The sequence below is a fragment of the Rhinolophus hipposideros genome (assembly GCF_964194185.1).
Source record: "Rhinolophus hipposideros genome assembly, chromosome: 11".
Classification (NCBI taxonomy): Eukaryota; Metazoa; Chordata; class Mammalia; order Chiroptera; family Rhinolophidae; genus Rhinolophus; species Rhinolophus hipposideros.
The window spans coordinates 54,530,345-54,556,251 of NC_138057.1; the positions used below are offsets into that span (position 1 = coordinate 54,530,345).

Genomic DNA, 25,907 nt, shown 5'->3' on the forward strand with positions numbered 1-25,907 from the left:
TGTGAATTGCTGAGATATTTTACAAGAGTCATGGGAGCTATGGGAGTGGGGAAGGGTGAGGAGGCGAGGCCAGGAAGGCCTCCTGGAGGAGGTGGCACTTTAGTTCAACCTTACAGGTTGAGAAGTGACTGCCAGAGGAATTGTGGGATGGGGTACATAGGCTTGGGAAGTGTCCAGTGTCCAGGGTCTAACAAGTGATGGTCTAGCAGGGAATGGCCACATGGAAAGGAAGGAAGGAATTTAGAAGGTGGTCGGGAAGGAAACAAGAGCTTTAAAAGCCTGCTGAGTTTTAACTTTGTTCTATAAGCAGTGGGAGCCATGGAAGGCTTTTGAGCAGAACATGGTCGACTCAGAGCTGGGCCCCCCACTCTCACACATCCTCCCTCCTAACGCCCCGTCTATAACGCTGTCCCTTCCTTGTAGACGGACTCCTGCCCACCAGGCCCTGCCCACCTGTGTGCCCTCTGCTAGGCTTTGCCCCCACTATGCTGACACCACTGTCCCCTGCTTCCTGACAAAGTGGAATTGCAGAAATGGAAGAGATGGTACAATAGGCAAGGGGAGAATTCTTGAAACCTGTAAAAATCAGTAAGGGCAAAAAGATGTATGCATTGTTGGTAAAGGATGATCATAAAGATGCCAAAAGTGGGGCGGACGGATGGCTCAGTTGGTTAGAGTTGTGAGCTCTGGGCAACAGGGCTGCCAGTTCGATTCCCACATGGGCCAGCGAGCTGCGCCCTCACCAACTAGAATGAAGTCAATGAGCTGCCGCTGAGCTGCTGGGTGGCCAGATGGCTCAGTTGGGTGGAGCATGTCCTCTCAACCACAAGGTTGCGGTTTGACTTCCGCAAGGGTTGGTGGGCTGTGCCTCCTGCAACTAACAACAGCGACTGGACCTGGAGCTTAGCTGTGCTGTCATGCAAGGTGACGTGCAGGGTCTCAGCTCCCGCACCTCACATAAGAACGCAGGATATGGTAAGGCCAAAAAGGAACACCCACGGAGCCATAGATAGGGGAGTCATACCACTATAGTCTCCCTGGTGGCCGGGCGAGACACACGAAGTAGGATCCACATGATCCGCAATCCGCCGTCTGCTTCTCTGCCAACCAACCAACCCCTTGCCAGCTGCAATCCACGCTTGCTAGCTCAGCCACAGCACTTATATCAGTGGCCAATGGCTAACTGGTTACAGCTGACGGCCAGCTAGTTACAGCTGATGGCCATCTGCTACCCGAGACAGCACCTTCCCACGTGAGGCCAAGAGCCTGGAAACTGCTCTCTGGGACTCTGTCCCCACATGCGCCCTCCACAACTAAGATTGAAAGGACAACAACTTGACTTGGAAAAAATCCTGGAAGTACATACTGTTCTTCAATAAAGTCCTGTTCCCCTTCCCCAATAAAATCTTTAAAAAAAAAAATGCCAAATGCTACATTATACTATCTTGGATAGAAACAGCTGGGAGGGAGGTTCAGGTTTTGTTTCTCCAGAAGCAAGACCTTAGTTATCTTCGGAAGTGGTGAAGTCCACATCTCTGGAGATAGTCAATCAGGGACCAGCTGACCACTGCAAGAAATTTGTGGAGGGGGTGGGAGATGAGCAAGGCCTAGGTGCTGTGTCCCTGAAGCAACGTGAACTCCCAATGAAGACCATGGTTAAAACAGACAATACTTATATTTTATTGAATCACATATTAGAAAATTGCTTTCATTTAAATATATCTGCAAGCAATTTGCTGTTCCAATAAAGAAATTTCTACACATTCAAATCTGAAAGCGCAAGTGTTCAGTACCCTTACAGACACGCACCCCAAGGAAGCTCAGTCCTCTGCTGAGAATATTCGACGAGGCTCCCGCCACTGGCAGATGGCAGCCAGGACAATCAGTTGTCTCAGCACTAAGCACAACAGGAATTCTGCTAGGGATGCTCGCACATCCTGGCATGGCACAGCTCTGTACAGTTTTTGGTCTTTTGTTATTTTTTAAAGTCGTGAAAAAGCAGTTTATTAGAAGAAAAAGTACACTACAAAGGGTTTGGAGCGAGCCCCCTGAGCAAAAGCACAGTTTTTAAGGCAAGTTCATATCCTTTGGCTCACTTGAGCCTCACAACACTGGTAAGTAGGGTCACTACCTCCATTTTACAGATGATGCCCCAAGAAGTAAAAAGTGACTGGCCTGAGGTCACGATTGTGGGCCAAAACTCCAGTTTTCTGGCTGGCGCAGAGTAGGCATTTGATAAAAGCCCAATTTTCTCCCTTTATAATCCAGCTCTGTCTCTGCCTCTCAAAACCCGTTTGGGTATAAGACCTCCTCTCAGAGCCCAAGAAAGGTGATCCAAATGTAGACTCAGGTCCCACAGAGTAACTAGGTAACAAAGCAAAGCTTCCCTGGCCTACTGAGAGGAGCTAGAGCGAGCAGGTACTGGCCGGAGACCAGCAGCAATTGCCCAGTGTGGCCTGCTGGACGTGAGCAGACACCCCAGCGCCACCATTAGCGGTGTGACTTGACTTGTGTGTCTCATTTTTGCCATGTGTAAAGTTGGGATAACTTTCTCCTTCCTAGGGAGGATGTGAAGATCAAATGAGTTAATAGTTGTAAAACATTAGAACAGCACCTGACAAAAGACAGCAAGGGCTATTCTATTCCTCAGCCCCTGTGGCTGTGGGTCTGGGAACAAGTTTTGGTTTGCAGGAATGAACAGAGATGTAGGGTCAAGTGTACCCCTCTTCCTCTCAGGAATGCCGTCTGCCTGAATTCAGGTCTGGGCCATCCACAGTAGAAGTTCCCTTTCCTCAGGATTCCTAGAGCACAGTGCTTAGACATCTGTCCAAGCGCGAGTTTTTAATAATTTGGTTAGCAGTAAAGGCACTTTGGAGGTCCCTTCTGCCCTGTATTCTACTTACATTGCCCCATATGGAAGTGCCATTTTTAGGTGAAAAACTATTGGAAATTCACAGTTTTTTATGGTTCAAACAAACTAATGCACTAAGAATCTGTTTAGACCATGAAGGAGATTCAGCTGAAGGAGAGAGATTCAGCTGCATTTTCTTCACCCTACTGTTGCCCTCCTGTCAAGAATTGAACAAAATACTTTTAATACAGTGTAACTTAAAAACTGTCTAGGGAACTTGACAATTCGGGATGCTGAACCTTCGGAGCTGAGACAGAGGCCCTGGAAGGAGGCCTCCACCCCTGCGCTAGAGGGACACATGGCACTGTGGGTTGCCTTGGCAACGCCTGGATCTGAAGGAATCCGAGGAGCATAGTGTGTCTAGGCCGCCCAAATCCCACTCATAGCTCCTTTCCTTTTTATTCTAAGACAGTTGCCAGCAGACACTTCGCATTGGTCACCTGCTGATTTCTTCCCAACATCCCCTGAGAAATGAAAAAGCAGTAAAATCTCCCAGGATGAAGGCTGGCCCTGAAGGATGGGGCCATGGGGCAAATCAGACCCCTGCCTGTGGGCTGGGGTGTGGCCCAGCTCTTAACCACCGTGGGTGATGTGGGTGACGAAGCAACTTTCTTTCAGGACCTTAGTCTCCCCAAATGCACAAGGTCAGGCTGGGTGATCTGTGACGCCCCCCCAGCCCAGCTGCTCTGCGAGTCAATGAGAGCCAGCTGCTGGTCACTGTGCACTCACGGGAGGGGGAGGGACTCAGTGAATTTTTCAGGGTGGGGAAGAGTAGAGGGCACAACTGCCCTTAGAAAGCTTCCAATCTTTTTGGAAGGATAGGTCCCAGGTTTGTGGCTCTGATAGTGAGGTATTCTAGGGGAGACTTCCTTTCAGGGTGGGTTAGCCCTGAGGAAGACCGAGATAGGCACAGAAGAGAGGCTTTCCTGTGCAAATGTGTATGGGACACAGGGAGAGAACAGCGCCAAAGGCGCAGAGGTGGCACTATGTGACACACAGGTCGTATCTCTGAGAAGCAGTGAGAGCTAGCTGAGAAGTGGTTTAGGGGCAGTCTAGAAAAGCCTTGAATGCTAAGGTGAGGTGAGTGCTTTTTAGCCCCGCTAAGGGCCTTGGGGACCTTGTCCTGGTTCTGAGGCTGAGGTTGCAGGCAGGTCACTCTGGCTGTAGGTGGGAGGAGGTGCAGGCCAGGAGCTGTTTAGAAGCTGCTCCGAAGGGAGGTGACCTGGACAAGCTGAAGTAGAGGGCAGAGGAAGTGGCAGATCCAAAGGACACTGGATAGTGTCGGGGCTGCGTGATTTATTGTGCATCTGTGATGTGTCAGGAGGTTCTGGCTGCTGTATGAGGGGGAGATCCAAGACTAGGGATAACGTATTGTCGCCGGTCGCGATGCTTGGGGCTCCCCCAGGGTGTGTCCAGAAAGCTGGCCTACAAGCCGTGCGATGTACGTGCTCTGGTGGGGGGAGGCCGATGAGCACCTGCGCTTAGGACGCGGTGGAGACCGGCCTGGCTGCGGCACTATTAAAGCGCGAGGCGTGGCGGGGGGCGCGACGACGCGGGTGCTTAGCGAGCCCGCGGGACACAGCCACCTGTGGGTCGGGGGGACCAGAGCCGCAGCGCCGGCTAGGGCGCTTCCTGGGAGGCCGCCCGGGACGTGTGCAGGCGGTTCACGCCGGCCGGCACGTCGCGGAAGGAGAGGACGCCGGCCGGCCTCGTAACCTAGGAAGACGCCAGCCGGGCGGGGTGGCGGCGGGGGCGCAGGCGGCGGCGCGGGCTGTCGTGGAAGGCGCAGCGCTCGGGGTCGTAGCGCTTACGGCAGCAGAGCGCAGCGCACCGTCAGGCCGTCGGCGGAGAGGCGCAGACGCGTGTGCGTCGGGTCCGCTCCAGCGTGGGCGTCCGCGCATCTGTGGGGGCGGGGACACCTCAGCAGCCCGGTGGGCGGGGCCAGGGCGGCGCCCCGCCCCCGGGAGACCAACCCTGCTCGCTCCCGCCGTCCCTCAGGTGTTCACCACCTAAAACGGTAAAGCTCCGAAATTGCCCCCGGGGAAACGGAAAGCCACCCTGTTAACCCCGATTGCCCCTGGGGACGTGGCTTGGGGACCACGGAGAGGAGAAGAAATTTTACCGTACACCCGTTGTACCGTTTTAATTTAGAACCATGCAATATGTTGCCCATTTCTCAAAATTAAAAATTAATCCCATCACTGTTCACACTTCCAATTTTTTTCTTTACTTGCCGCTTTATAGCTTTTCTTAACATTGGTATCATACTATACATGCTCTTGGATAATCTCTTTTAAAATTTATTGATGTATTTATGAACATTTTAGCACATCAATTAATGTTCTTTCATAACAGCATTTTAATGGCGACCCTAAGATTCTGATGTATGGGTACATTATAATTAAACCTAACCCTCCCTTTTTTAAAAAATAGGCTTTAAAAAAAAACTTCTGAAAACACTAATATGATCACATCTTTATGTATCTGATTATTTATTTATATATTCCTAAAAGTGGAATTGCTGGGTCAAAGGGGATGATTATTTTTAAGGTCTTTGGTAAATATTGCCAAGTAGGACAATTTGGTGGTAGTGATTAAACTCTTAATAACAGTTCTCATTGCATTAAACCACATATGTACACACTAAATTTTTTTAAAAAAAGGTCTAGATGGTAAGGTATGTGGATGTTCAATTTTAATAGATACTAAAATAGTTTTGGAGTTTTCTGTAGAGAGGTTTTATATGTATTTTGTTACATTTATTCCTAGTTTTAAAAAAAGTTATTGAAAATAACTTTTTAAATTTTTATTTTCTAATTGTTTATTGCCAACACATAGTAATACTATTATTGATTTCTGTATACTGACATTACATCCAGCAGCTGTTCTAAATTCACTTAGTAATTCTAATTGATCTGTAGATTACTTTAGATTTTCGGTAAATAATTATGTCATCTCTGAATAGTGATCCTTTTTTTCCTTTTTCCAATCCTTATAGCTTTCATTTCTTTTTCTTGCCTCAAGGCATTGTCTAAGACATGTAGAACAATGTTGCAAAGAAGTAGTTGTAGTGGGTATCCTTTTTTCCCACTTCTGGGTAAGTACCCAACAGAAATGAATACATTTGTGTAACAAAAGACATGCATAAGAATGTTTATAGCAACATTATTCACAATAGGCAAAAATGGAAACAATCCAAAATGTCCTTCAATCTATAAAGTGTCCTCGAGTCATACAACGGAATCCTATACAGTGGTGAAAATGAACAAACTACTGCTACACACAATAATATGGATAAATCTCACAAATATTGAGTGACAGAAGCAAGACACAACGTGTACAGTCTGAATGATTAGTTATATAAAGGTTCAAAACAGGCAAAACTAATCTACATTGTTAGGAGTCAGGAGAATGACTCCCCTTGGGGGATAGTGACTAGGAGCCAGCATGAGGAAGGCATCTGGGAAGCTGGAAATGTCCATTTCGGAAGGAGATTATAGAATATGTTTACTTTTAAAAAATCATTGAACTGCCCCCCTTTGATTTGTGTACTGTTCTTTATGTGCTTTATATTTCACTTAAAGTTTACTTTAAAAAAATGCATGCCCAGTAATTCCACTTTGAGAAATTACTCCTAAAAAATAATCCAAAAATGAGCTAAGTTATATACATTCACTTATTAATTCAACAAATATGTATAAGAAAGGATATTTATTGCAGCGTTGTTATAGAAGGGAAATGTAAAGCAGGCTGAATGTCCAACATTATGAGATTGGTTAAATATAGCATATTCATTCAATGGAATATTGTGCATCCTTTAAAAATAATATATAGAAATAGAAAATTGTTCAAGCTATTCTGTTAAATAAACTTACAGAAGAATATCTATAATATCCTTTTAAAAAAATCTGTACACATATATGCCTTTAAAATACCTAAAAGAATATATGCCAAAATATTAACAGCATTTATCTCTGTGGGAGGCAATTGTTTTCTTTTTGTCTATCTGTAATTTCTAATTTTTTACAAGAAATATGCATTACCTGTGTAATTTTTTTAAGGGAACAAAGATATTCACAATATATCAGTAAATGAAACCACAGATTACGAAACAGTATGTATAGTACGACACCATGTTTGTAAAAAATATATACATTATATATAGATATGCCAAAGAAAGCTATAAGGACAAATAAAAGTAGTTATCTATTACTACGTGTCTACTAGGGTAGACATCAGCAGAAGAATTTCCAAAGCTCTCCAGTAATTTATGAGTGATTTTCTTTACCTGATTGAAAGCAAAAATTTTTGCTTTCCTTTGTTTTCTAATTTTTCTACAATGAACATACGTTATTTCTGTATTAAAAAAAACTAATAAGAAAAGTTAAAAAAAACAAGTTGGGTCTCTTAGGAAAAAAGGGCCTCCATTTCTGTGACCTCCACCCACCCATGCACCCTACCCTCTCCACTTTTGGGTCTTACATTTTAAGAAGAGCGATCACTCTGGTGAGGGACTTATTTTCAACAAGGAATCCGGCGTGGTGCTGGAGGAGCTGGAGAGCTGGCAGTTCATGTCTGAAGAGAATTGTAAGAAATGAGTGCCTGGCGCTCATGCAAGCAGCACAAATTATAAAACATACTAAAAATATTACAAAACTGGAGATTCACATAATCTCTCCCCAGAATCATAGGCAAATTTAAGTAGGAAATGCAAATTTACAGCCACAGGAAAACCCTAGGACAATGCTCAAACCTAAGGAGAAACACTTTGCAGGGTCTGAAGTTAATTCAGCAATGGCAGGTCAGTGTGAGTGAGCCCTGAACACGGGGAGGAGATGGCAGGCTCCAGGGCCATCCTGAGAATCAACTATGTATTCAATGGTCAAGGATGGGGGCAATCTCATGGCAGAAATGCAAATTCCAGAATAAAGATGGAAAACAAGAAATTAAAGCTGAGTCCTCAGAAAGGTCACAGTCAGGTCTCATTCAGGTGAGAGAGAGTTCAGCGGAAACCCAAATCATGTTCCCTGTCTTCAACAGCTCAGTCAGGTAAATGGGATGAGAAATGGGCTCACTTGAGCTACCACTCAAGGCAGAGAGTGCTCCAGGTCACAGAGAAGAGAAGCGGAAGGGCTCAGGGGCTTGGAGAGGTCAGGGAAAGCTTCATGGAGGAGGAAGCACCTCCGCTGACACCTAAAGGAGTGAGGAAATTTGGACATCCAGAAAAAGGATGGGAGGTTTTCCCAACAAGAGGGTACAGCAAAAGCAAAGACATTAAAGGGCAGGTGCTAGGAGTGGCATGTCCACAGTGGGGAGCCATGAAAGGTGTCTGCGTGAGGATAGACATGAGCAGAATTTCCAAAACTCTGGGTGAGGAATGGACCGGCAGGGTGAGAGTGGAGGCAGAAGCCCTGTGGGAAGGCTCAAGTCTGAACTGGGGCTACAGGGATAGAGAAGGGGCTGGGCTCAGGAAATACTGCAGTGGCAGAGTGCCAGGCCATTACTGTTTACTGCACTGGGGAATGAAGAGCAGATTAGAGTTGAGCTGCAGCAGATTGGGGGGATGGGGTGGGGAGGAATGCTGGATTCCATTTTGGCCTGTTGAGCCTGCAATGTCTGGAACAAACAGGTAGAGAGGTTGGGCGGGGCACTGGAAGGGCAGTAGTGCTAGTCCCTCTCTAGTCCCTCTCTCCTTGGGTCCTTTCTGGGAGTCAGCACCTCTGAGTATTAGCTGCGATAGTGAGAATGATGGCCTCATCTGAAGATGGCTGAGGGGCGATGGCCTGGGAGGAAGCAGACTCCAGGGGATCACAAAACATCCTGGGACCAGATTCTGTTTGAATTGTCTCTATCCCTACCAGCTGTGTGACGTAGGGCAAGTCAGTTAACTTCTCTGAGCCCCAGCTTCCTCATCAGTAAAATCGGGATAATGAAGGCACCTACCACACAGGGTAGGGGTGAGCAGTTAGTTGCTGGATAAATCTGTGTCAAGTGCTTAGAACAATGCCTGGCAGAGCAAGTGTTAGCTGTTATCAGGCACTCAACAAGCACAGCCAGTTCTTTGGGAATGGACCACTGAGAAGGTAAATATGAGTGAAGTGCATTTTGGGTCCACCTGAGTATCTTCTTGCCAGAGGTGGTGTGGGGGGGAGACTTCAATGCCCACTCACCGGATACTGACAAGCCTAAATCTTCCTGGAGCCAAGGAATTATGTCTCCTTAATTATATCAAGGAGATGTAATTATTTTTTCCCATCAGAATGGCTCTCTCCTTCCTCTGAGCGAGCAGCCCCTGGCTGTGTCTCCTTTTGCTACGCACCTCATGAAATCAGCCTCCTCTGCAGCCAGGGCCTGGCCTCACCTCTCTCCATTTCCTGGAGGGTGCTCAGTGGGTGCTTGTAAGCATTTCTGCTTTGCTTCCTCCCGCCCCTTTCCTTCTCCTTTTCTCTTGATCTTCAGAGCTGGCCCTGCCCTGCCAGCCTCCATCTGACAGATAGCTTCCAACTTCCTACCTCATCTCTGGCCACTCTCCCCTTCCTCACTGTGCTCCAGTTAGTCTGGCCCCCTCTCTGTGCCCAAAACTCAACAAGTTCTTCCCTCACTTCGGGCCTTGGTACATGCTGTTCCTTCTGAACAGAAGACGAAGCTGTTTACCCCAGCAATAGCAACAATAATAGCTAAAGCTTCCATAGTGCTTATTATGCCAGAGCACCATTCTAAGCACTTTGCATTTAAGAAGTCATTTAATCCTTACAACTACCCTATGAGGGGCCTATATTATCGTCTCTATGTTATGGATCTGGAAACAGAGGCATAGAAAAGTTAGGCAGGTTAAGAAGTGGTGGACCTGGGATGGGAACCCGGGCAGTCTGGCCCCCAGTCATGCATGTGACCACTAAGGCCTCCAGGCCTTCGGTTCTGCAGAGGGTTGCAGAAGGCTCCTTTCAGGTCAGTTCACATATCCCCTTCTCAGAGAGGCCTTCCTCACTTCCACATATAAAATATGGGGAAGCCACCCTCTATTCTCCTTATCCTGCTTTATTTTTCTTCAGAGCATTTATTGCTGACATATATTCATTTGTTGTCTGTCTTACCCCCAAAAGACTAAGCACCATAAAGCAGGAGCTGTGCTGGGCACATAACTGGGGCTCCACAAGTGTCCTGAATGAATCATAATAGCAGAGATGAATGAATGCATGAATGAATGAATGAATGATTGAATGGATGAATAGATATTTCTGACACTTGCTTTGTGTCAGGCCTTGTGGGAACCTCAGCGCTGAACCCAAAGTGGTTCTTGACCTTCAGGCATCTGTAAGAGGCAGGAACGGGGTCCATGAATCCAGCTCATGAACACTCCCAGACAGGAGATGGTACAGACCCTGGAGGAAAGGGCAGAGGGGGAGACTGCCGGGAGAGGGAATGAGCCTGAGGTGGCATGGAAAGGTTTCCCAGGTAAGCACAGCTCTGCTGGCCCCATAGGGATAGTGGGACTTGATCAGACAGAGGAAGAAGTGGGGGAGATGGCCATTTCAGCTGGGACCCCAGAGCAGGCAAAGTGGAGGTGGGGCAGAATCCCAGGAGCAACTGAGGGGCAGGAGCCCAGCAGTGTGGCTGCAAGAGGCAGGCATAGTCTGAGGAAGGTAGGAGGTGAATTCGGAAAGGTGGGCTGGGCCCAGACCCAGGAGCCCTTGACTGCCCAGCTAAGGGCCTCTGTGTGGGAGACACACAATTTTCCCAGTCGTCTCTGGGCTAAAGGCACTAGAGGAGTAAGGGTCCCGAAGTTGGTTACACGGTGACTTACTTTCCTTCAAGCGAACATCCAGTGGCTTCTGTAACATGCTCTGCATGTCTTCCTTGAGGCCCTTGAAGAAGCTCTTGATGGGCTCGAAGGATTGGGGCACAGGGTGGCACAGCTCCCCCAAGCTCATCTGCTGCTGCATCTCTTGCTCAGTGGCTATGAACTCCTGCAAGGGCACACGGGGGTCAAGGTGGCTCCACCTTGGCACCAGGAACAAACAAACCCAGCCAATAAGCACAAGGCCCACTCCAGGCCGCAGGCCCTGGGGTAGAAGATGTGGACGTCTGGCTTTAGTGCCGGCGCTAGCCTCCCTTCCTGCTTTCCGTGTTCACTGAGGTCTTCTCTGAGCCAGGCGTTAGTATTCCCGGCAGAGGGAGGAGGCAGTCTGACTGCCCAGCCTTTAAGTTGCACATCACCTCTCAAGTGGCCCTGAAGCTTTACAGGCAATATGACAGAGGTCTGCCTGAGGTACAGGGGGATAAAAAGAGTGAGGGGTCAGTTTTCCAGGGGAAGGAGCCCCTGGAAGTTCAGCTGGAATGCTGCCTGAGGGGGTGTGGCCACCACAGTGGGGACCTGTCCTCTTTGCCTTTTAAATACCTTTCCTGTGTTCAGTGTGGCTTTGCTAAGTACAAGCTAGAAAACGCACTCTCCCAGCCCCCTTTGCACCCACGGGGAAGGGATGTCAGGAGGCACCACCAATCCAAACTTGCTTGTGGAAGTGAGGGTGAAGTAGTGACCACAGCGTGTAGCTGTTGGGGACAGTGGTGGCGGAGGCTCTACGGGCTGGTGTGAGCTGTGATGTCTGGCCCAGCAGAGAAGCAGTGGGGTCTACACTGGAGCACAAGTGTGCTGTGGCCTGCACTTCCCTCCTGTTGCCTGGTCTTCACCCTGGCTTTCTGGCCCTCCTGGAGATCCTGCGAGCTGCCTAATACTTTTTCATAAACTCATTTCTTCCCTACAACAGTTAGAGTGGATTCTCTAGTTTGCAGCTAAGAACCCTGTTTGCACTTTCTGAAGAGCCGTCCTGGACAAAGAGTTAGAAGACGGCTGATTATCTTAGGTGAGCAGGGCCTAGTGGGCAGTGCTGCTCAAGACAGGGTGGGTGGATGGGTGAGTCAGGAGGGGGAGGTGGCCTGGCACAGGCGGCCTGTCAGGCAGGATGCTGGACCTTGGGAAGTGGCTGTGGGATGGTACCCCAGCCCCGTCCAGCCTAGGAAGCTGCGGGTCTGCAGTCCACCCTCATTTTGGTGGGTAAGAACTAATTTGTGGGGAACCACGGCTAAGATCACATCAGAGGAGTGGAGTGGAGCTGGCCAGGGAGTCAGAGTACTGGGCGGGGCGCGGGGGTGGAGGGGTTTGGCAGGGAGCAGCTCCAGGGTGGCAGAGGGTGGCCTGAGGGTGGCTTAGAGGGCAGGTGGGTGGGGTGGGACTGAGGATGGCAATGAAGCACAAACGCCACTACCCGGTAACCCCAAACTCCAGCACTAGCCCAGGGCCTGACACATAGTAGGTTCGCAATAAACATTTAGGTTAAAATAAGTGAATGAAACTAAGCACATCTGCTTTTTGCCTTTGTAGACTCAGAGAACAGCCCCCTAGCCACCCATCTCTCAAGACAGAAACCGGGCGTCCTCTTGGATTCCCCCACTTCCAATCACCAATCCTGTTGCATCTCTCAAACCTGCCTTCTTGTCCCCTTCTCCACTGCCTCTTCACTGGTCCAGCCCACCATCATCTCTCTCCTGGACACTGTGGTCTCCTCCTAACTTCCATTCCACCCTCTAGTCCTTGCCTGCCTAGGCCATCCTCCAAGCTATCACCAAAGTGACCTCTCCAAAGCATTAACCTGAGCATGCATTCCTTGGTTCAAAACACTCCCCTGGCCCCCATCTCTTTACAGGACAAAGTCTAAACACCATGGCCAGGTACATAAGGCCCTTCATGAACTAACCCTGGCCTCCACATCCAGCTTCATCTCCCAACTTCCCCTCCCTGGTACCCCTGCCCCGCCTCCAACTGGGCTGAACCCTGGTGGTTCTTCAGCCTGCCACGCTCTCACATGCACATGTGTCCTTTCTGCCGGGAATGTCCTCTCTGCTTTGTCCCTCTGTATATTCCCAATGAGCACCTCATCATCCTTCCACACCCGGCTGTCACCTCCTCCTAGAAATCTTCCCAGATCCCCTATATAGAGCTGGACATTTCTTGGACACCCTTTTGCTAGCTCAGTTGAGGTAGCAAATACCTGTTTTTGAGCATGTCTCCCCATCCATGAGCTATTCATGCTGAGCTGGGGCCTGGCACAGAACAGGTTGTTCAGTGAATATTGATGAATAAATGAAAGAGCAAATGGAAGGAATGATTACCATCAGTAGCTTTGGCACCAGAGAATAAAGAAAAAAGATGACAGAGCCTTGAAACTGTGATGGAAGAATATCCTTCTTTTCCATGGAACATCCCTATCCATTAGCTATCCCTAAAAGGTACCATTATTTAAAAGAAACAAACAAATGTACCCTTCTGTGCATCAAAGTACAGTATCCATTGTGCCTAGAAGAGCACCTTACCCAGAATTTTTGGTTAGGTTTAATTTTTGGTTAGGTTTAATTTTTTGTTAGCTAACAATGAGACACAGGTAGAGTTGACCAAGGCCACATAAAGGCACAAGAGAGGCAATATCCCCCAGGGACAAGCTTGACTGGTTTTGTATTGACTGATTTGTCTTCTTTTCCAGCCAGAGCCTATGCTAAACTGTGGAGAGACTCAGTGCCACCTTTATTTAGTTGTACCTGTCTTGTCCTACAAGGCTTTAAGGTATCTGACAAAGGTTACCTAATACTGCAAGATTTTTCCTTACAGTGAGAAAAAGGAAGCAAAGAGAAAACCACAGTAAGAATATAATCTGGAAGCCAGAGTGAGATGAGGCATAAACTGTATGCCACAAAGTCTCAGCCGTACTCTTTGGAATATATTTGGTTCTGAGCTTCCGAGAAGCCATAGCAAAGAAGGAAACAGGAAGTTACCTGAGTGGAAAGCAATCCGAATGCACAGGTGGCTGCACAGGAGAGAGGAGTTTTTCCCATGATTCCCTGAAGACAGGAACTCCACCCACAACACACACTTTCACTAAGTATTGCATGAACATCATAGGGGCTATTAGCCGACAGCAGAACCCAGTAGCCAAGGAATATCATGAGCAAACTGTGATGCAGCTCAGTAGCTGACAGGACATCTGCCTTTCCAGGAGGGGTGTCTCAGTGAAGACTATACAGGTAGAGGGCCGGGTAATGATGGCTTTAGAGCCAGACAGACCTGGGTTCTGATCCCAGCTCTGCCACCTACCAGCTGTATGACCCCAGAAAAGTCACTTCACCTTCCTGACCCTCAATTTCTCATTCATAAAATGGGGTGAGAACACCCACTTTGCAGAGTTTTTAGTAAATATTAGAGATAAGATACATAAAGTGCTTGGAACACAGAGTCCCTCAAAAATGGTGGCCGCAAATGTTATTTCACTAGTCTAAGATGTATATTACCTTCCTAACAATGTATATTTTCTGACCACTTTTGTGGGGAGCGAGAAAGTCCCTGTGCTGACAAGGCAATTCTCTGTGTATTTACTCAGTGTGTAAATTCTGTGTTCAGTAACATAAAAACCAAGATGAAATGCGGGAGGCCGGTGGCAGCTGGGATGGCAAAACCCCAGCATACCTACCTGCAGCAGCTGTACAGGATTGGGCTCCTGGCTGATACTCCAGACCTTGTTGGAGAGGCTGTTCAGGAGGTCGATTTGCTCCCCACAAGACTGGATTTGCTCTCTGTACACCTGGAGGGTAAGCTCCGTTTTTTTATCAATGAATTTCTTGACCAGCATTTCCTCTTCATCAAGTAGTAATCTGAGTTCAGTGAATTTCCCCGCCAGCCAGGTTTTACTTGACTCTGCATGAGCCTAAAAAGAAAACCAGTTGCAGATTATCTGAGTGCCAACCAGGGAATAATCAACATCAAAAAAACTATGATCAAATCAAAAAGCAAGGTGGCCAGTTAAGTACATGATCAACTTATAAAATCTCAAGCTTTCCTAAGTGTCAGTCATAACCAATTGGAAAATGCGTAGAGAAATAAAGATCCTTTTTTAAATAGTGGGGAAAAAACAGTAAAATATCTAAAAATAAACCCAACAAAAACTGTAAAGATCTAGAAAAAGAAAAGTATCAAACTGTCCCGAAAGACATAAAACAAAAATCTGAATATGTGGAAGAAAATCATTTGAAAACATACCCCAATACAAAGGCCAGCCTCTTTCCTCAGCCCAAACATCTGTACAATTCACATGGAAAATGAAGCCTGGCACCTGGTAAGCAGGGGGACAGGCAGGCTGCCCTGGGATGCTGTGTTCTCTCCTTAGTGGGGCAGGAACGTGTGGTTCAGCAGGATCCAGGGAATGGGCTCCCAAAGTCTGTGTTTCCTATACAATGTTCTAGGCAAGCGGTTGGGTTCGGAGGCTAGTTTATCCCCATATGCCACATAGACTACGTTGGCTTTGGGTGAGCCTGGGAATTAGTCTATATTAACAGTGTGGTTTCTATGGGTCCATGAACCTGGGCACAAATATATCTTTGTTGAATGACTAAATGAAGAAACAAAATGTGTCCCAAACCCTTGATTTATAAGCACATTTTGGAGGTAACATATGAAAACGGAGGATCTTTCTATAGAAACCAGGAGAGCAACTATCTACATCTCCTCCCAACCAAGCTATGTTCCAAGCAGTTTCTACAGATCCACTCTGTAAAGAATATACAAACTAAGCTTAATGGCACTTAATACACATTATTATAACTGTTTGAAAATACCCACAAGGAAACTTAAGTTATAAGCACACACAGCTGATTAGGTAATATGGTTAAAAAATGAAAAAAAATTAAAAGAGGGAAAGAGAAAGAGAGAATTCTGGCAAGGAAACAAGGAAATATGTTGTCTGGTTTAGGTTGTACTCGTTCAAAATGAAACTGGATCCCAGGCTGAACTGGGCTGGGGTTTGGACATGGCTGGTTGGGGCTGGGGCTAAGTGACAGCCTGACAGAGGAAGGTCTAAGGATGGTGGGAGAGAAAGAACTTGAGCGTGACGAGCCCTGGGGATGGCAGGCTGAGGGATTTTGCACACGGAGTGCTGGCTGCTGTGTGAATCCACCTCTGACCAGGCCCCTGGAGGCCCATCTGGTCCCATAGAGGGTGAGGAGACTATGAGGAGAATGGAAAGCTCTGTTCTGCGGAAAACTCAGTATGACTTTGGACCATCCTGCTATGGACGCCTTTCGGGGCAAAGGGTCCCACCTGGAAAGGAGGTGCACTCTCCAGCCCTGCCCAGGCCACATTTGCTATAACGTCTGTGCACTCTGATATGTGGCAGGGGCCTGCAGCAGGAGGAAGAGAAATGGTTGTGCCCAGCAGGGTGGTGGAGCCAGTGGCATCGTCATGGTCAACGGCAAGGCCTGGCTGAGTCCTTATCTTCCCAGTCTCAGGCAGGCAAAGGCTGCTCCCGCTGGTCCCCGGCCCCATGTTGTGGTTCAGTCCTTACAACTCGGTGGGTGACAGGGAAAGGCACAGAGCCAGGAACCGAGGATGTTTATACACTCCCCAGGGTGCCAGTCTAGCCCTATGTCCTCATGTCTGTTTCCTGGCCTTCCCCAGATGAGTTCTGTAGGGCAGAAGGGCTGACTTCTACAGGCCAGGACCCTCCTTCAGGCTGGGTTTGGTCAGTGGGAGGAGGAACTAAAGTAAGGTGAGAGGGTGAGGGGAAGGGAACAGCCAGGGTATCCCTCCCACCAGTGTCTCCACAAATGGCTGTATCCCTGAGTCCCTTCCACCCCGCTGCTCACACAGGACAGGCCCGCTCTGGGTCCAGCTCCTGCCTAGGTGGCCCTGGACCCTGCACTCTGCTAATATCACCTCCTCCCTTTGTGCAGCCCAAGGATGAAGGTGCTTCCTGCTGGTGCCACCCTGGTTGGCTTCTCTGCCTCTTTCATGCCATGTCTGATACCCTCAAAGTAGCTCTGTCTTTCTGGGTGGACCTTGAGGGATACAGCCATTCCCCAGGTCCACCTCTCCTTTCCTAGGTGATCTATGATAAGTTATTTCCTCTTCCTAGGTGCTCCCATCACTAAGGGCCTTTTACCTCTGACAGCCTATGCACAGTAAAAAGTTAGGGTAGCAGGAGAGTGTTGACTTGTCCTTACACGTGCGTGTATTGGCCCCCTGAGGAGCCATGATGGGGAAGCAAACAGCCTATTAACACAGATGTCAGAGGAAATAGTTTAACAGGGGTTGGCTGGGGATTAAGGACCAAGTCCTTTTTTATCGTCCCTGAAAAGGAGTGGTTGGGTAAGCCAGGTCATTGACTTTTGAACAGCAGACTCTGGACCATGTATGAACTTTACTGGCTTTATTTACAAAGCTGTTTTATGGATTAAATGACAGGGGAATGGCCTTTTACCTACTACTGCCTCTGTGTAAACAAGTGTGGAACAGCAAATATGCAAGCAAGCATGGTTGCTCCAGACCTCACTGCCACAAACTGTGCCTACCACAGTTTGGCAGAATGCACGAGAATCCTTACAAACATTCGAGTCTCTTGAGCTAGATGCATCGCTTCTGGGAATATGTCCTGAGGGAAATAAATCAAGGTGCCAAAAATGTTCACTGTAGTGTTATTTTATATCAATGAAAAATTGAAAATGATCTAAACGTTAAACGTTAGGAAAATGGCTTAAGGAATCACGGTAGATCCACAACATGGCATATATGGCTACTAATACAAACATTGATAAAGAACTTTCAATGACACAGGCATGTGCTATGATCTTAAACAAACAACAAAAAACCCACATATAGGAGAAGGAGCTGACATGGAAAATCCCCTTTCCTACTTCAAACACATAAAAATAAAACGAGTAAAATTTAAAATTATCTGACCAAGTTCAAAAAAAACCCAAAAACAAAACCAACCCCACAATCAAACAAACAACAACAAAGGAAATCCTCAGGTGCCCAAAGCAAAGAGGGAACTCATGTCAGAGCCAGGGGCAGGAGCTGAGCTGAGTGAGCCAGGAGGGCTGGTGTGAGAGAGCACACTGGGGCCTGCTCGTCCAGGAGGGCACGTGGGGCACTGAGCCCATTTCAGCTGAGAGTGGGAAGGGGGCTGGCCACCTGCATCAAGCCAGAGTCACAGAGAATGGCTCCATACATGAACTAGGTACAGAAATACTCTACCCACTCTCCTGGGGACGGGGCAAGGAAACTTGCCATCCATCTTTTTGCCGTCATAGGCGAAAAGAGAGTCACTAGCAAAACAAACAAACCAAACAACGGAACCTCAAAACTGAAAAATTCCCATGACAACTGCCGGTTTGGAACTACTGAAACTCGTGGGTCCCTTGGAGACGCTCATGCCACAGTGCTCTGAAGGGGCACTTGCACAACCCAGGGCATATGGGACACAACGGAAAATACCTACAGGCAAGAGGATGACACAAATGACAAGTCACACAAGGAAACGAACCACATGCCTCACCTCCAGACCGAGGATCTGACACTAGAATTCTCTATAGAATACATCTCAAACTATATAAAAGCACATAGTACACAGGAAAAAGAAATCTCAGAACGTGACTACTGGTTGTCCTGAAGCGGCAGAATTATGGCTGAATTTTAAAAAATCTACTTCTTGACCAGGAATTAAAATGTAAATGCCAATAGGAGCCAGGCTGGTCACATATGAGGAGAGTGGGCAGGCGGGGTTCGGGATTTGGGGGAACACGAGCCCTTCTGATGACAGTGTCCATTGCTCAGCTCTGACAGCTCCCATGTGGAAATGTAGACCTAGGGTGGACACATCTTCCCACTTTTCTACGTCTAACTTTTTATACAAATACCACTCCTCTTTAAAATGCTGGCCACTAATTATATTTTTCTTAATACTTTCTGAGGGCTATTTGGATGTAAGTTTAATAAAACATATTCAGGATTTGTATGCTGATAACTACAAAATGCTGATGAGAGAAAACAAAGACCTAAGTAAATAAAGAGACATGCCATGTTCATGGATTGGAAGATAACCTAGTAAAGATGTGGGAAGATAGCCTAATAAAGATGTCATGTTGGGCCGGCCGGGTGGCACAGGCGGTTGGAGCTCCATGCTCCTAACTCCAAAGGCTGCCGGTTCGATTCCCACATGGGCCAGTGGGCTCTCAACAAAAAAAAAAAAGAAAAAAAAAAAAAAGATGTCATGTCAATTCTCTCCAATTTGATATACAGGCTTAACACAATTTCTATCAAAATCCCAACTAAGTCTACCATTTGTATCTATGACAAGATTATTCTAAAATTTAAATGAAAGACAAAGGAAAAGCAATAGCTAAAATAATTTTGAAAAAGAATACAGTGGGAAGCATCAGTTATTTCAAAAGTTATTCTCAGCTACAGTAACCAAGACTGTGTGGTATTGGTAGAGGGACAGAGTCATAGATCAATGGAACAGAACAGAGAGCCCAGAAATAGCCCCACGCAAGTACAGCCCATTGATGTTTGACAAAAGGAATTCAATGAAGAAAGCATGGTCTTTTAACAAATGGTGTGGAGAGTGATGGTGTTGGAAATCTATAAGGAAAAAAAAAGAACTCCAAGCTAAATCTCATACAAAAATTAACTCAAAATGAATCATGGACTTAAATGTAAAATTATAAAACATTTAGGGAAAAAAACAAAGGAGGAAATCTTTGGGACTTAGTGCTGGGCAAACAGTTCTTAGACATGACATCAAAAGTACGTCATAAAAAAGAAATTAATAAACTGGATTTAACAGTCTCTTGCAGATTGAAAGTTTAATTAAAATTAAACTTTCAATCTGCAAGAGACTGTTAACACGATGAAAGACAAGAGAATGGGACAAAATGTTTGCAAACCACAAATCTGACAAAGGACTCCTATCTAGAATATACAGATAATTCTCAAAACTTAACAGTAATGAAACCAACAATCGAATCTGGAAATGGTAAAAGATATGAAGAACCTTTCAGCAAAGAGAATATACAGATGGCAAATGAGCACATAAAATAGATGTCAACATCACTAGCCGCTGGGGAAATGCAAATGAAGACCTCGGTGAGATATCACTACACACTTAACAGAACAGCAAAAACACAGACTTGTGAAAACACTAAATGTGGCAAGCATGCAGAGAAACTGGATCTCTTGGTGCTAATACATTTGGTGCAAATGTAAAGTGGCACAGCCACTCTGGAAAATCGCTTGGCAGTTTCTTACAAAACTCAACATGTTAAGTACCATACAACCTAGCACTAGCCCTTGCCATTTATCCCAGAGAAATGAAACTTTGTGTCCACACAAGGACCTGTACACAATTGTACAAAGCAGCTTTGCGAATAGCCCCAAACTGGAAACAACTCAAATATCCCAAAATAGGTGAATGGTTCTAACAAATGCGGTTATGTCCAAGCTTCTAGATTGCTGGATTGTTATTCAGCAATACAAAGAGATGAACTACTGACACATACCACAACTTGGATGGATCTCAAGAGCATTACTTTGACAAAAGTCTTAAAAGGTCACATAATGTATGGTTCCATTTTTATGAATTGTCAAATGCTGTGAGTATAAAGCTAGAGACTTAGTGACTGCCAGCAGTTAGGGATTGTTGGGGGCAGGGGTCGGGGTGATTATGTGTGTAGCACGAGGAAGATCTCAGTCATGATGGAATAGTTCCATATTTTGACTACCGTGGCGGTTACCGGAATCTACACATGTGATAAGTTGACATAGAACTTATACACACCTGGTCAATTTTCTGGTTTTGAAACTGTACTGTAGTTAGGTGAGATGTCACCCTTGGGGCAAACCAGGTGAAAAGTACACAAAACTTCTCTGTACTATCTTGGCAACTTCCTATGAATTTGTAATTATTTCAAAATAAAAGTTTGAAAGTTGGGGAGAAGATTAAAAGAAAGAAAAGCATACCTTAGATTAACCTGAAATCTGCCCCCTTAGGCTCTCCACATGGCTCCTAACTCTTGTCTTGGGGGCCCTCACACTATATCAGCTCAGAGATTTGCAGACAGTGAACCTGTGCCCTGACCCTGTTCTTCTGGCTCAACAGTGCAAAGTGCCTCCCCCATCTCTTTGGGAAGTGCCAACTTTCAGTTTCCACACCTTTGACTGACTTATCTGCTGGGACTGGAATTCTACTCTTGAAGACATGGTGGACACTATTAATAATTAAGCCAGAGCCACAGGTGTAAACCACAACTGTCCCCAGCACCCTGGGGTCTGTAGTCATCTTACAGATAGTGGATGTTGGACAAACAGGAGGCCAATTCTGTGGCTTGGCATGGCTTTGGCATCTTCCCCCCACTGTGGGCGTGGCTTCAGGAAGACCTGGGTGCCAGCTACTCCCACGGTCAGAGTCGGTCTCCCCGCCTGACTTGTGGTGGTCAGTCAAGGGTTCATAGAGCTCTCAGCGGGACAGGCCCTGGGAGAGCGTCCCACCCCAGCCGTCACTTTGAGGAGGGGCGCTGAGGCTCAGAAGGGCAGGGACTGGCCAAGTTCACATAAAAGGCCCCCAGAGACTGAACAACTTTTTCACAGTCAAAATGGCAGCTCTCGATAACAGCAGCCCCGACTTCCCATTTAAAACCCACAAAGGAATCCATTTAAATAAACATCTTGATGAAAGGAGAAGCCTACTTTCACCGTAGCACTGAAACCTGAAGAGCAATTTTCATGTTCCTTAAGCAGTGTTTTGCTTGGTTTAAGGTGTGCGGGGGATGGAGGACTAGTCCCTTCAAGAGGGTGGCCTTGGCCCTGGTGGGAGAAAAGGCCGGTCCTCCATTTTGTGAGGTGTTCCGAGGCAAAGCTAGGGCACTGGGCAGAGGCAGACTCACCATAAAGCTAATGAAACAGTAGCTGCAGGCCCCTCACTAGCAACGACCCCTTCAGGGTCTTGCACCTCATTTTGTGTTCTTGGGCTCAAAAAGGGCCCCCTAAATTATAGAAGCCCCAGGCCCCACCAAACCTGATCTGCTTGAGGTTGGTTCTTATTTTTCCTTGGCTCCATCCGTATTCGGGAGAACCTTGTGTCCAAGGAGAAATGTGGACATCTCAACTAGAGTAAGGAAGAAATGTCCACTTGCCTTGAGCTTCTCAGCAGCGCCTTCTATCTGCCTTATGTTGCCAACTTGCTGCTGCTTCTTGGTTTCCAGCTCCTTTAAACATTCTTGGGTGAGTTTCTGTATGTGAGGAGTTAAGGAAACAGTCTTAATACTGTCACTTTCAAGATAACAAGTCTCCCCAGGGGTCATATCTCCTGTCACCTCTGTATTGTGTTTTAGCTGAGGTATCTGAGACTCAGGTGAAGTGACTTGCCCAAAGTCAAGTGGCAAGTTGGAAGATGAGCTGGGATTAGGGCCCCTCTGATCCTCACAGGCCCATGTCAGAGATTCTTCAAACCTTAATGCCCCCCACTTTTTCAGGGAAAACCCTGCTTGTGACCTGCTTTTCCCAGCCCTCAAATAGGACCTTCAGGCAAGCAGCTTGGGGGCAGGGAAAGAGCCTTCACTTAGAGTGAATATTAACTGAGCACCTATTACATACTAGGCCTTGTTCTAGTTGCTGCCCTTGTGGAACTTGCATTCCACAGAGGTCTGTGGCCCTTGGTCAGGACTGGGGTTCAGAAGACCTACCTGCATGTGTGAGAATTCTGTGGGGTTCGTGCTCCAAGCTCCCTCCCACCTGAAATGGCTCCCTTTCCTGCTATTTTTTCAAAGGCCTGCTCTGCGATCCTTCCTCCCACTAATGGGACCTTACCCCCCATTTTATTCTTCATTCAACTGGCCTTATGTTCAGCTGCTGGGCTGACTGGGAACTTCCTGAGAGCAGGCCTGCTCCATTTCTGGCTCCCCGGTAGGGACCAGGGGGTGACCTAGAAGTGTGCTGAATCAAACAGAATTACCAGGGGCTGCCAACTTCAAAGTGGAGAGGTGGAGCCACTCAGCAAGTAATGAATACAAGCCCCAGAGTCAGATGAGACCTCCTGGTCTGAGTCCCACGTGACCTGGGCAAGTGACCTCACCTCTCTGAACCTCATTTCTTCAGCTGTAAATATGGGGATAACCACACAGGGTTGGTGTTGAGAATGAGAAGTACACCAAGTACATGGTGTAGTGATTGGCAGACAGGAAGTGCTAGTAGATGAAGCTATTATTATTATTTTAATGTCCAACAAGCATTTGCTATTATGTGCAGTTTTATTCTAGGTGGGGTGTGGGGGTGGGGACACAATAGTAACCCAAGTATAAGCCATAGCCTCAACTTCCAGGAGCATATCCTTACCCCACTGTGATTTCTAAGTCTTCAAGTCCAACCCTCATCCCTCAGCCAAGGATAACCCAGCCTCCTGGTGCCTGTAGCGTCCAATCACAGGGTATTCCTCCTATCTTGGTACTTGGTGAAACCCTACTCATCTTTCAAGGCCAGTTCCAATGGCACCTCCTCCAGGAAGTCTTCGTGGGCTTCTGGTCCGTGGTTCACGTTGTCTTTTATCTGGCTCCCACTCAACACGGCCTCAGGTGTCCCAGTTACAATACTTATCAAACTGTATTGTCCCTGTTCTCACCCCATCAGTCAGATAATTCCTCCAGGTCAGAAAAGAATTGATCTATTTCTTGACTTATGGCACAAGGTATGTGCTGAATGGATGTTTCATGAATGAATGAATGAATGAACAAACGAACAGATGGATGACAGATAAACAATAAACAAATAGGTGAATGGGTGGGGGTGTGGATAGAAAATGGGTACCAATGGTAGGTGGTGGGCTTACCTATAAGATCCACAAGCCGTATCTTTGGATAGCACCCTTCTTAATTCTGGAAAACAGCCTTTTCAGGTGCTATTATTATTACAGCCATTTTATAGATAAGAAAAGGAGGACCTTAAAGGCACAGGCCAGCCTTGAACCCAGGACTCCAACTGCTGGACTGGCCCTCATGGGGCCCATTCTCACCTTGGAGCTCCAAGGATGTCACTATGTGATGGTGTTAAGTCATGCCTTGCAAGAGAAAGGTCATTCATTGTGGGGCGGGGTTAATCATAGAAGACTTCTTGGAGGCCTTAGTGGTGAAATCTACATCTGTCAGTGACAGGAGGGCCTGCCTAGCCCAGAGAGGCGGAGGGATTTGACTCGAGCCACAGAACAAATCCGCCCCGAGGCTGGACCAATAGTCCAGAGCCTCCACCACTATTAAGATTAAAAGCAAGGATGAGGGCTCCCGGGATAGAATGGGCCCCGTGGGAGGCAGTCTGGTGGAGTCTCGGGTTCAGGCCTGCCTCTCTACCTCCAGAGCCTTACTTCACCTGTCGATAAAATGGCGATCCTCGCTCCCACCAGGGTGGTTGTTCTGCACGTGCAATGGGAGTGTGGGGAGGGGGAGGGGCAGAGAGGCGTCGGTTGAGGTGACAGTTGAGGCTGCTCCCAGCACCATCAGGCAGTCCACAGCCCCTCTCTGAACTCCAGGAAAACATCCAGAGATGTTTGTGTGGCTTTCCAGGCTACAGGGCAGTTTTTTTAATGGGGAGGGATTTTAATTTTTGTTAAAAGGCAGATTTTCTTCCAGTCCAAGGGCAGGGTCGGTTGAGGTGACAGTTAATCTGCTCCCAGCGCAATCGGGCAGTCCATAGCCCCTCCTGTGAACTCCAGAATACAGAAACATCCAGAGGTGTTTGCGTGGCTTTCCAGGCTACTCGGCAGTTTTCCAATAGGGAGAGGGTTTAATATTTGTTAAAAAGGCAGATTTGTTTCCAGCCCAAGGGCAGTGTGGTGGACCTGCCATCGTCAAGGCTATCTGGGTACCAGCCGGGCCTCCCCAGTTGTCACTCCCCAAACCCACCTCTTCTGAAGGTTAGCAGTTGGCCTTGGCTCGCCTTTGCCCTTCCTTACACTTCAGCTGCTCCTTCTTTACCACAGGTCAGCGGTCTAGGTGACCACCCAGCCGCCTGTGAGTGTCCAGGTCTAACGGGAACTGGCAGTTGGAGCCAGGGCACGTTCCTCCTCGCCCGTTGCTCCCGGGCTCCCCAGCCCCCAGCCCCGTGCCCAGCGCGCCCCGCGTCCACACCTGCACGTGCGCCGCCTCTTCCAACGCCAGGCGCCCTGGGTGGCCCCTGTGGGAGCCCAGCACCGGGCAAAGCGCGCACACGCAGCACCGACAGCGGCGACAGAAGAGCTCGGCCACGCGTCGCCGTGCTCGTGGCAGCGCCAGCCGCACGCTCCCTCTGACTCGGTGGGACCGGCCCCCCCAGGTGTCCGGCTTATCGCCGCCGCGCTCGCCATTCACTTGCACTGTCTCGGGCGGCGGCGGCGCAGGGAGGAGCTCTGGTGCGGAATCGAAACCCGGGCGGTGGGGCGGAGCGGCTGGGCCCCGCCCGCTCCCGCATGCTCTCGCAGGGCAGCCAGCCAAGGCGGAGGGGCAGGGGCTGCGTCGTCATCACCACCCTCCTCACTAGCAGGGGGCTCTCCTGCCCCTGCCGTTTTTAGCAGGCGTGGTGTCTCCGGCTTTGTATCTGGCCTACAGGTGGCCATAGCAGAAGTGGGGGCTCGCACCTGCAGACCTTAAAACAGCCAGTTATTTTACCAGCAAAATGCATTTATTTGGGAGTAGCAGAGGCATTGCAATTAGGGACAAGCAAGCTGCAGCATACCATCACGTCCTACAAGCAGAGAGGAATGTTACTCTACAGAGAAAAAGGAGGGAGTTGGGAGGAACCGTTTTGAAGGAAAGACTCTTGGAGGAAAGTGAGAGTTCAGGGTGGTGAGTTTCTCATTGGCTGAGTTGCTGGGCAAGAAGGAAATCTTTCTCTTGCTGGAGTAGTGAGGTTACTACCACGTGGAAGGCGCATCTCTTCCAGTTGGCCCCAGTTGATAATTCTTCCTATTTTTGGTCTGTGATTGACTTGGAGAGGTAGGGTCTAAGGGCTCCCCCTTCTGGCCTCCTGTGTCCATTTTTAAATGAGGGTTCCATTTATTAATTTTCACACTCCTAATTGGCTAACTGGAAGGAAGTGGGCTCTCCGCTTAGTGACACTAGCTCAGTCATGCTCAGAAAAATGCAGCCCTATGGATGGGAC

General features: G+C 47.8%; 1 protein-coding gene across 1 annotated transcript; it reads right to left on the bottom strand.

The window, feature by feature from the left end:
- Positions 1 to 1,660: 1,660 nt before the first annotated feature.
- On the bottom strand, positions 1,661 to 25,362 carry TRIM14 (tripartite motif containing 14; the record flags this gene model as incomplete). Its single annotated transcript, XM_081066699.1, has 7 exons — positions 1,661 to 4,812; positions 7,394 to 7,486; positions 10,716 to 10,878; positions 14,428 to 14,661; positions 21,920 to 22,015; positions 24,899 to 25,155; positions 25,284 to 25,362. 6 exons carry the CDS (start codon positions 25,360 to 25,362, stop codon positions 7,410 to 7,412), a joined length of 906 nt encoding a protein of 301 aa, XP_080922825.1. The 3' UTR covers positions 1,661 to 4,812; positions 7,394 to 7,409.
- Between the last annotated feature and the right edge of the window lie 545 nt (positions 25,363 to 25,907).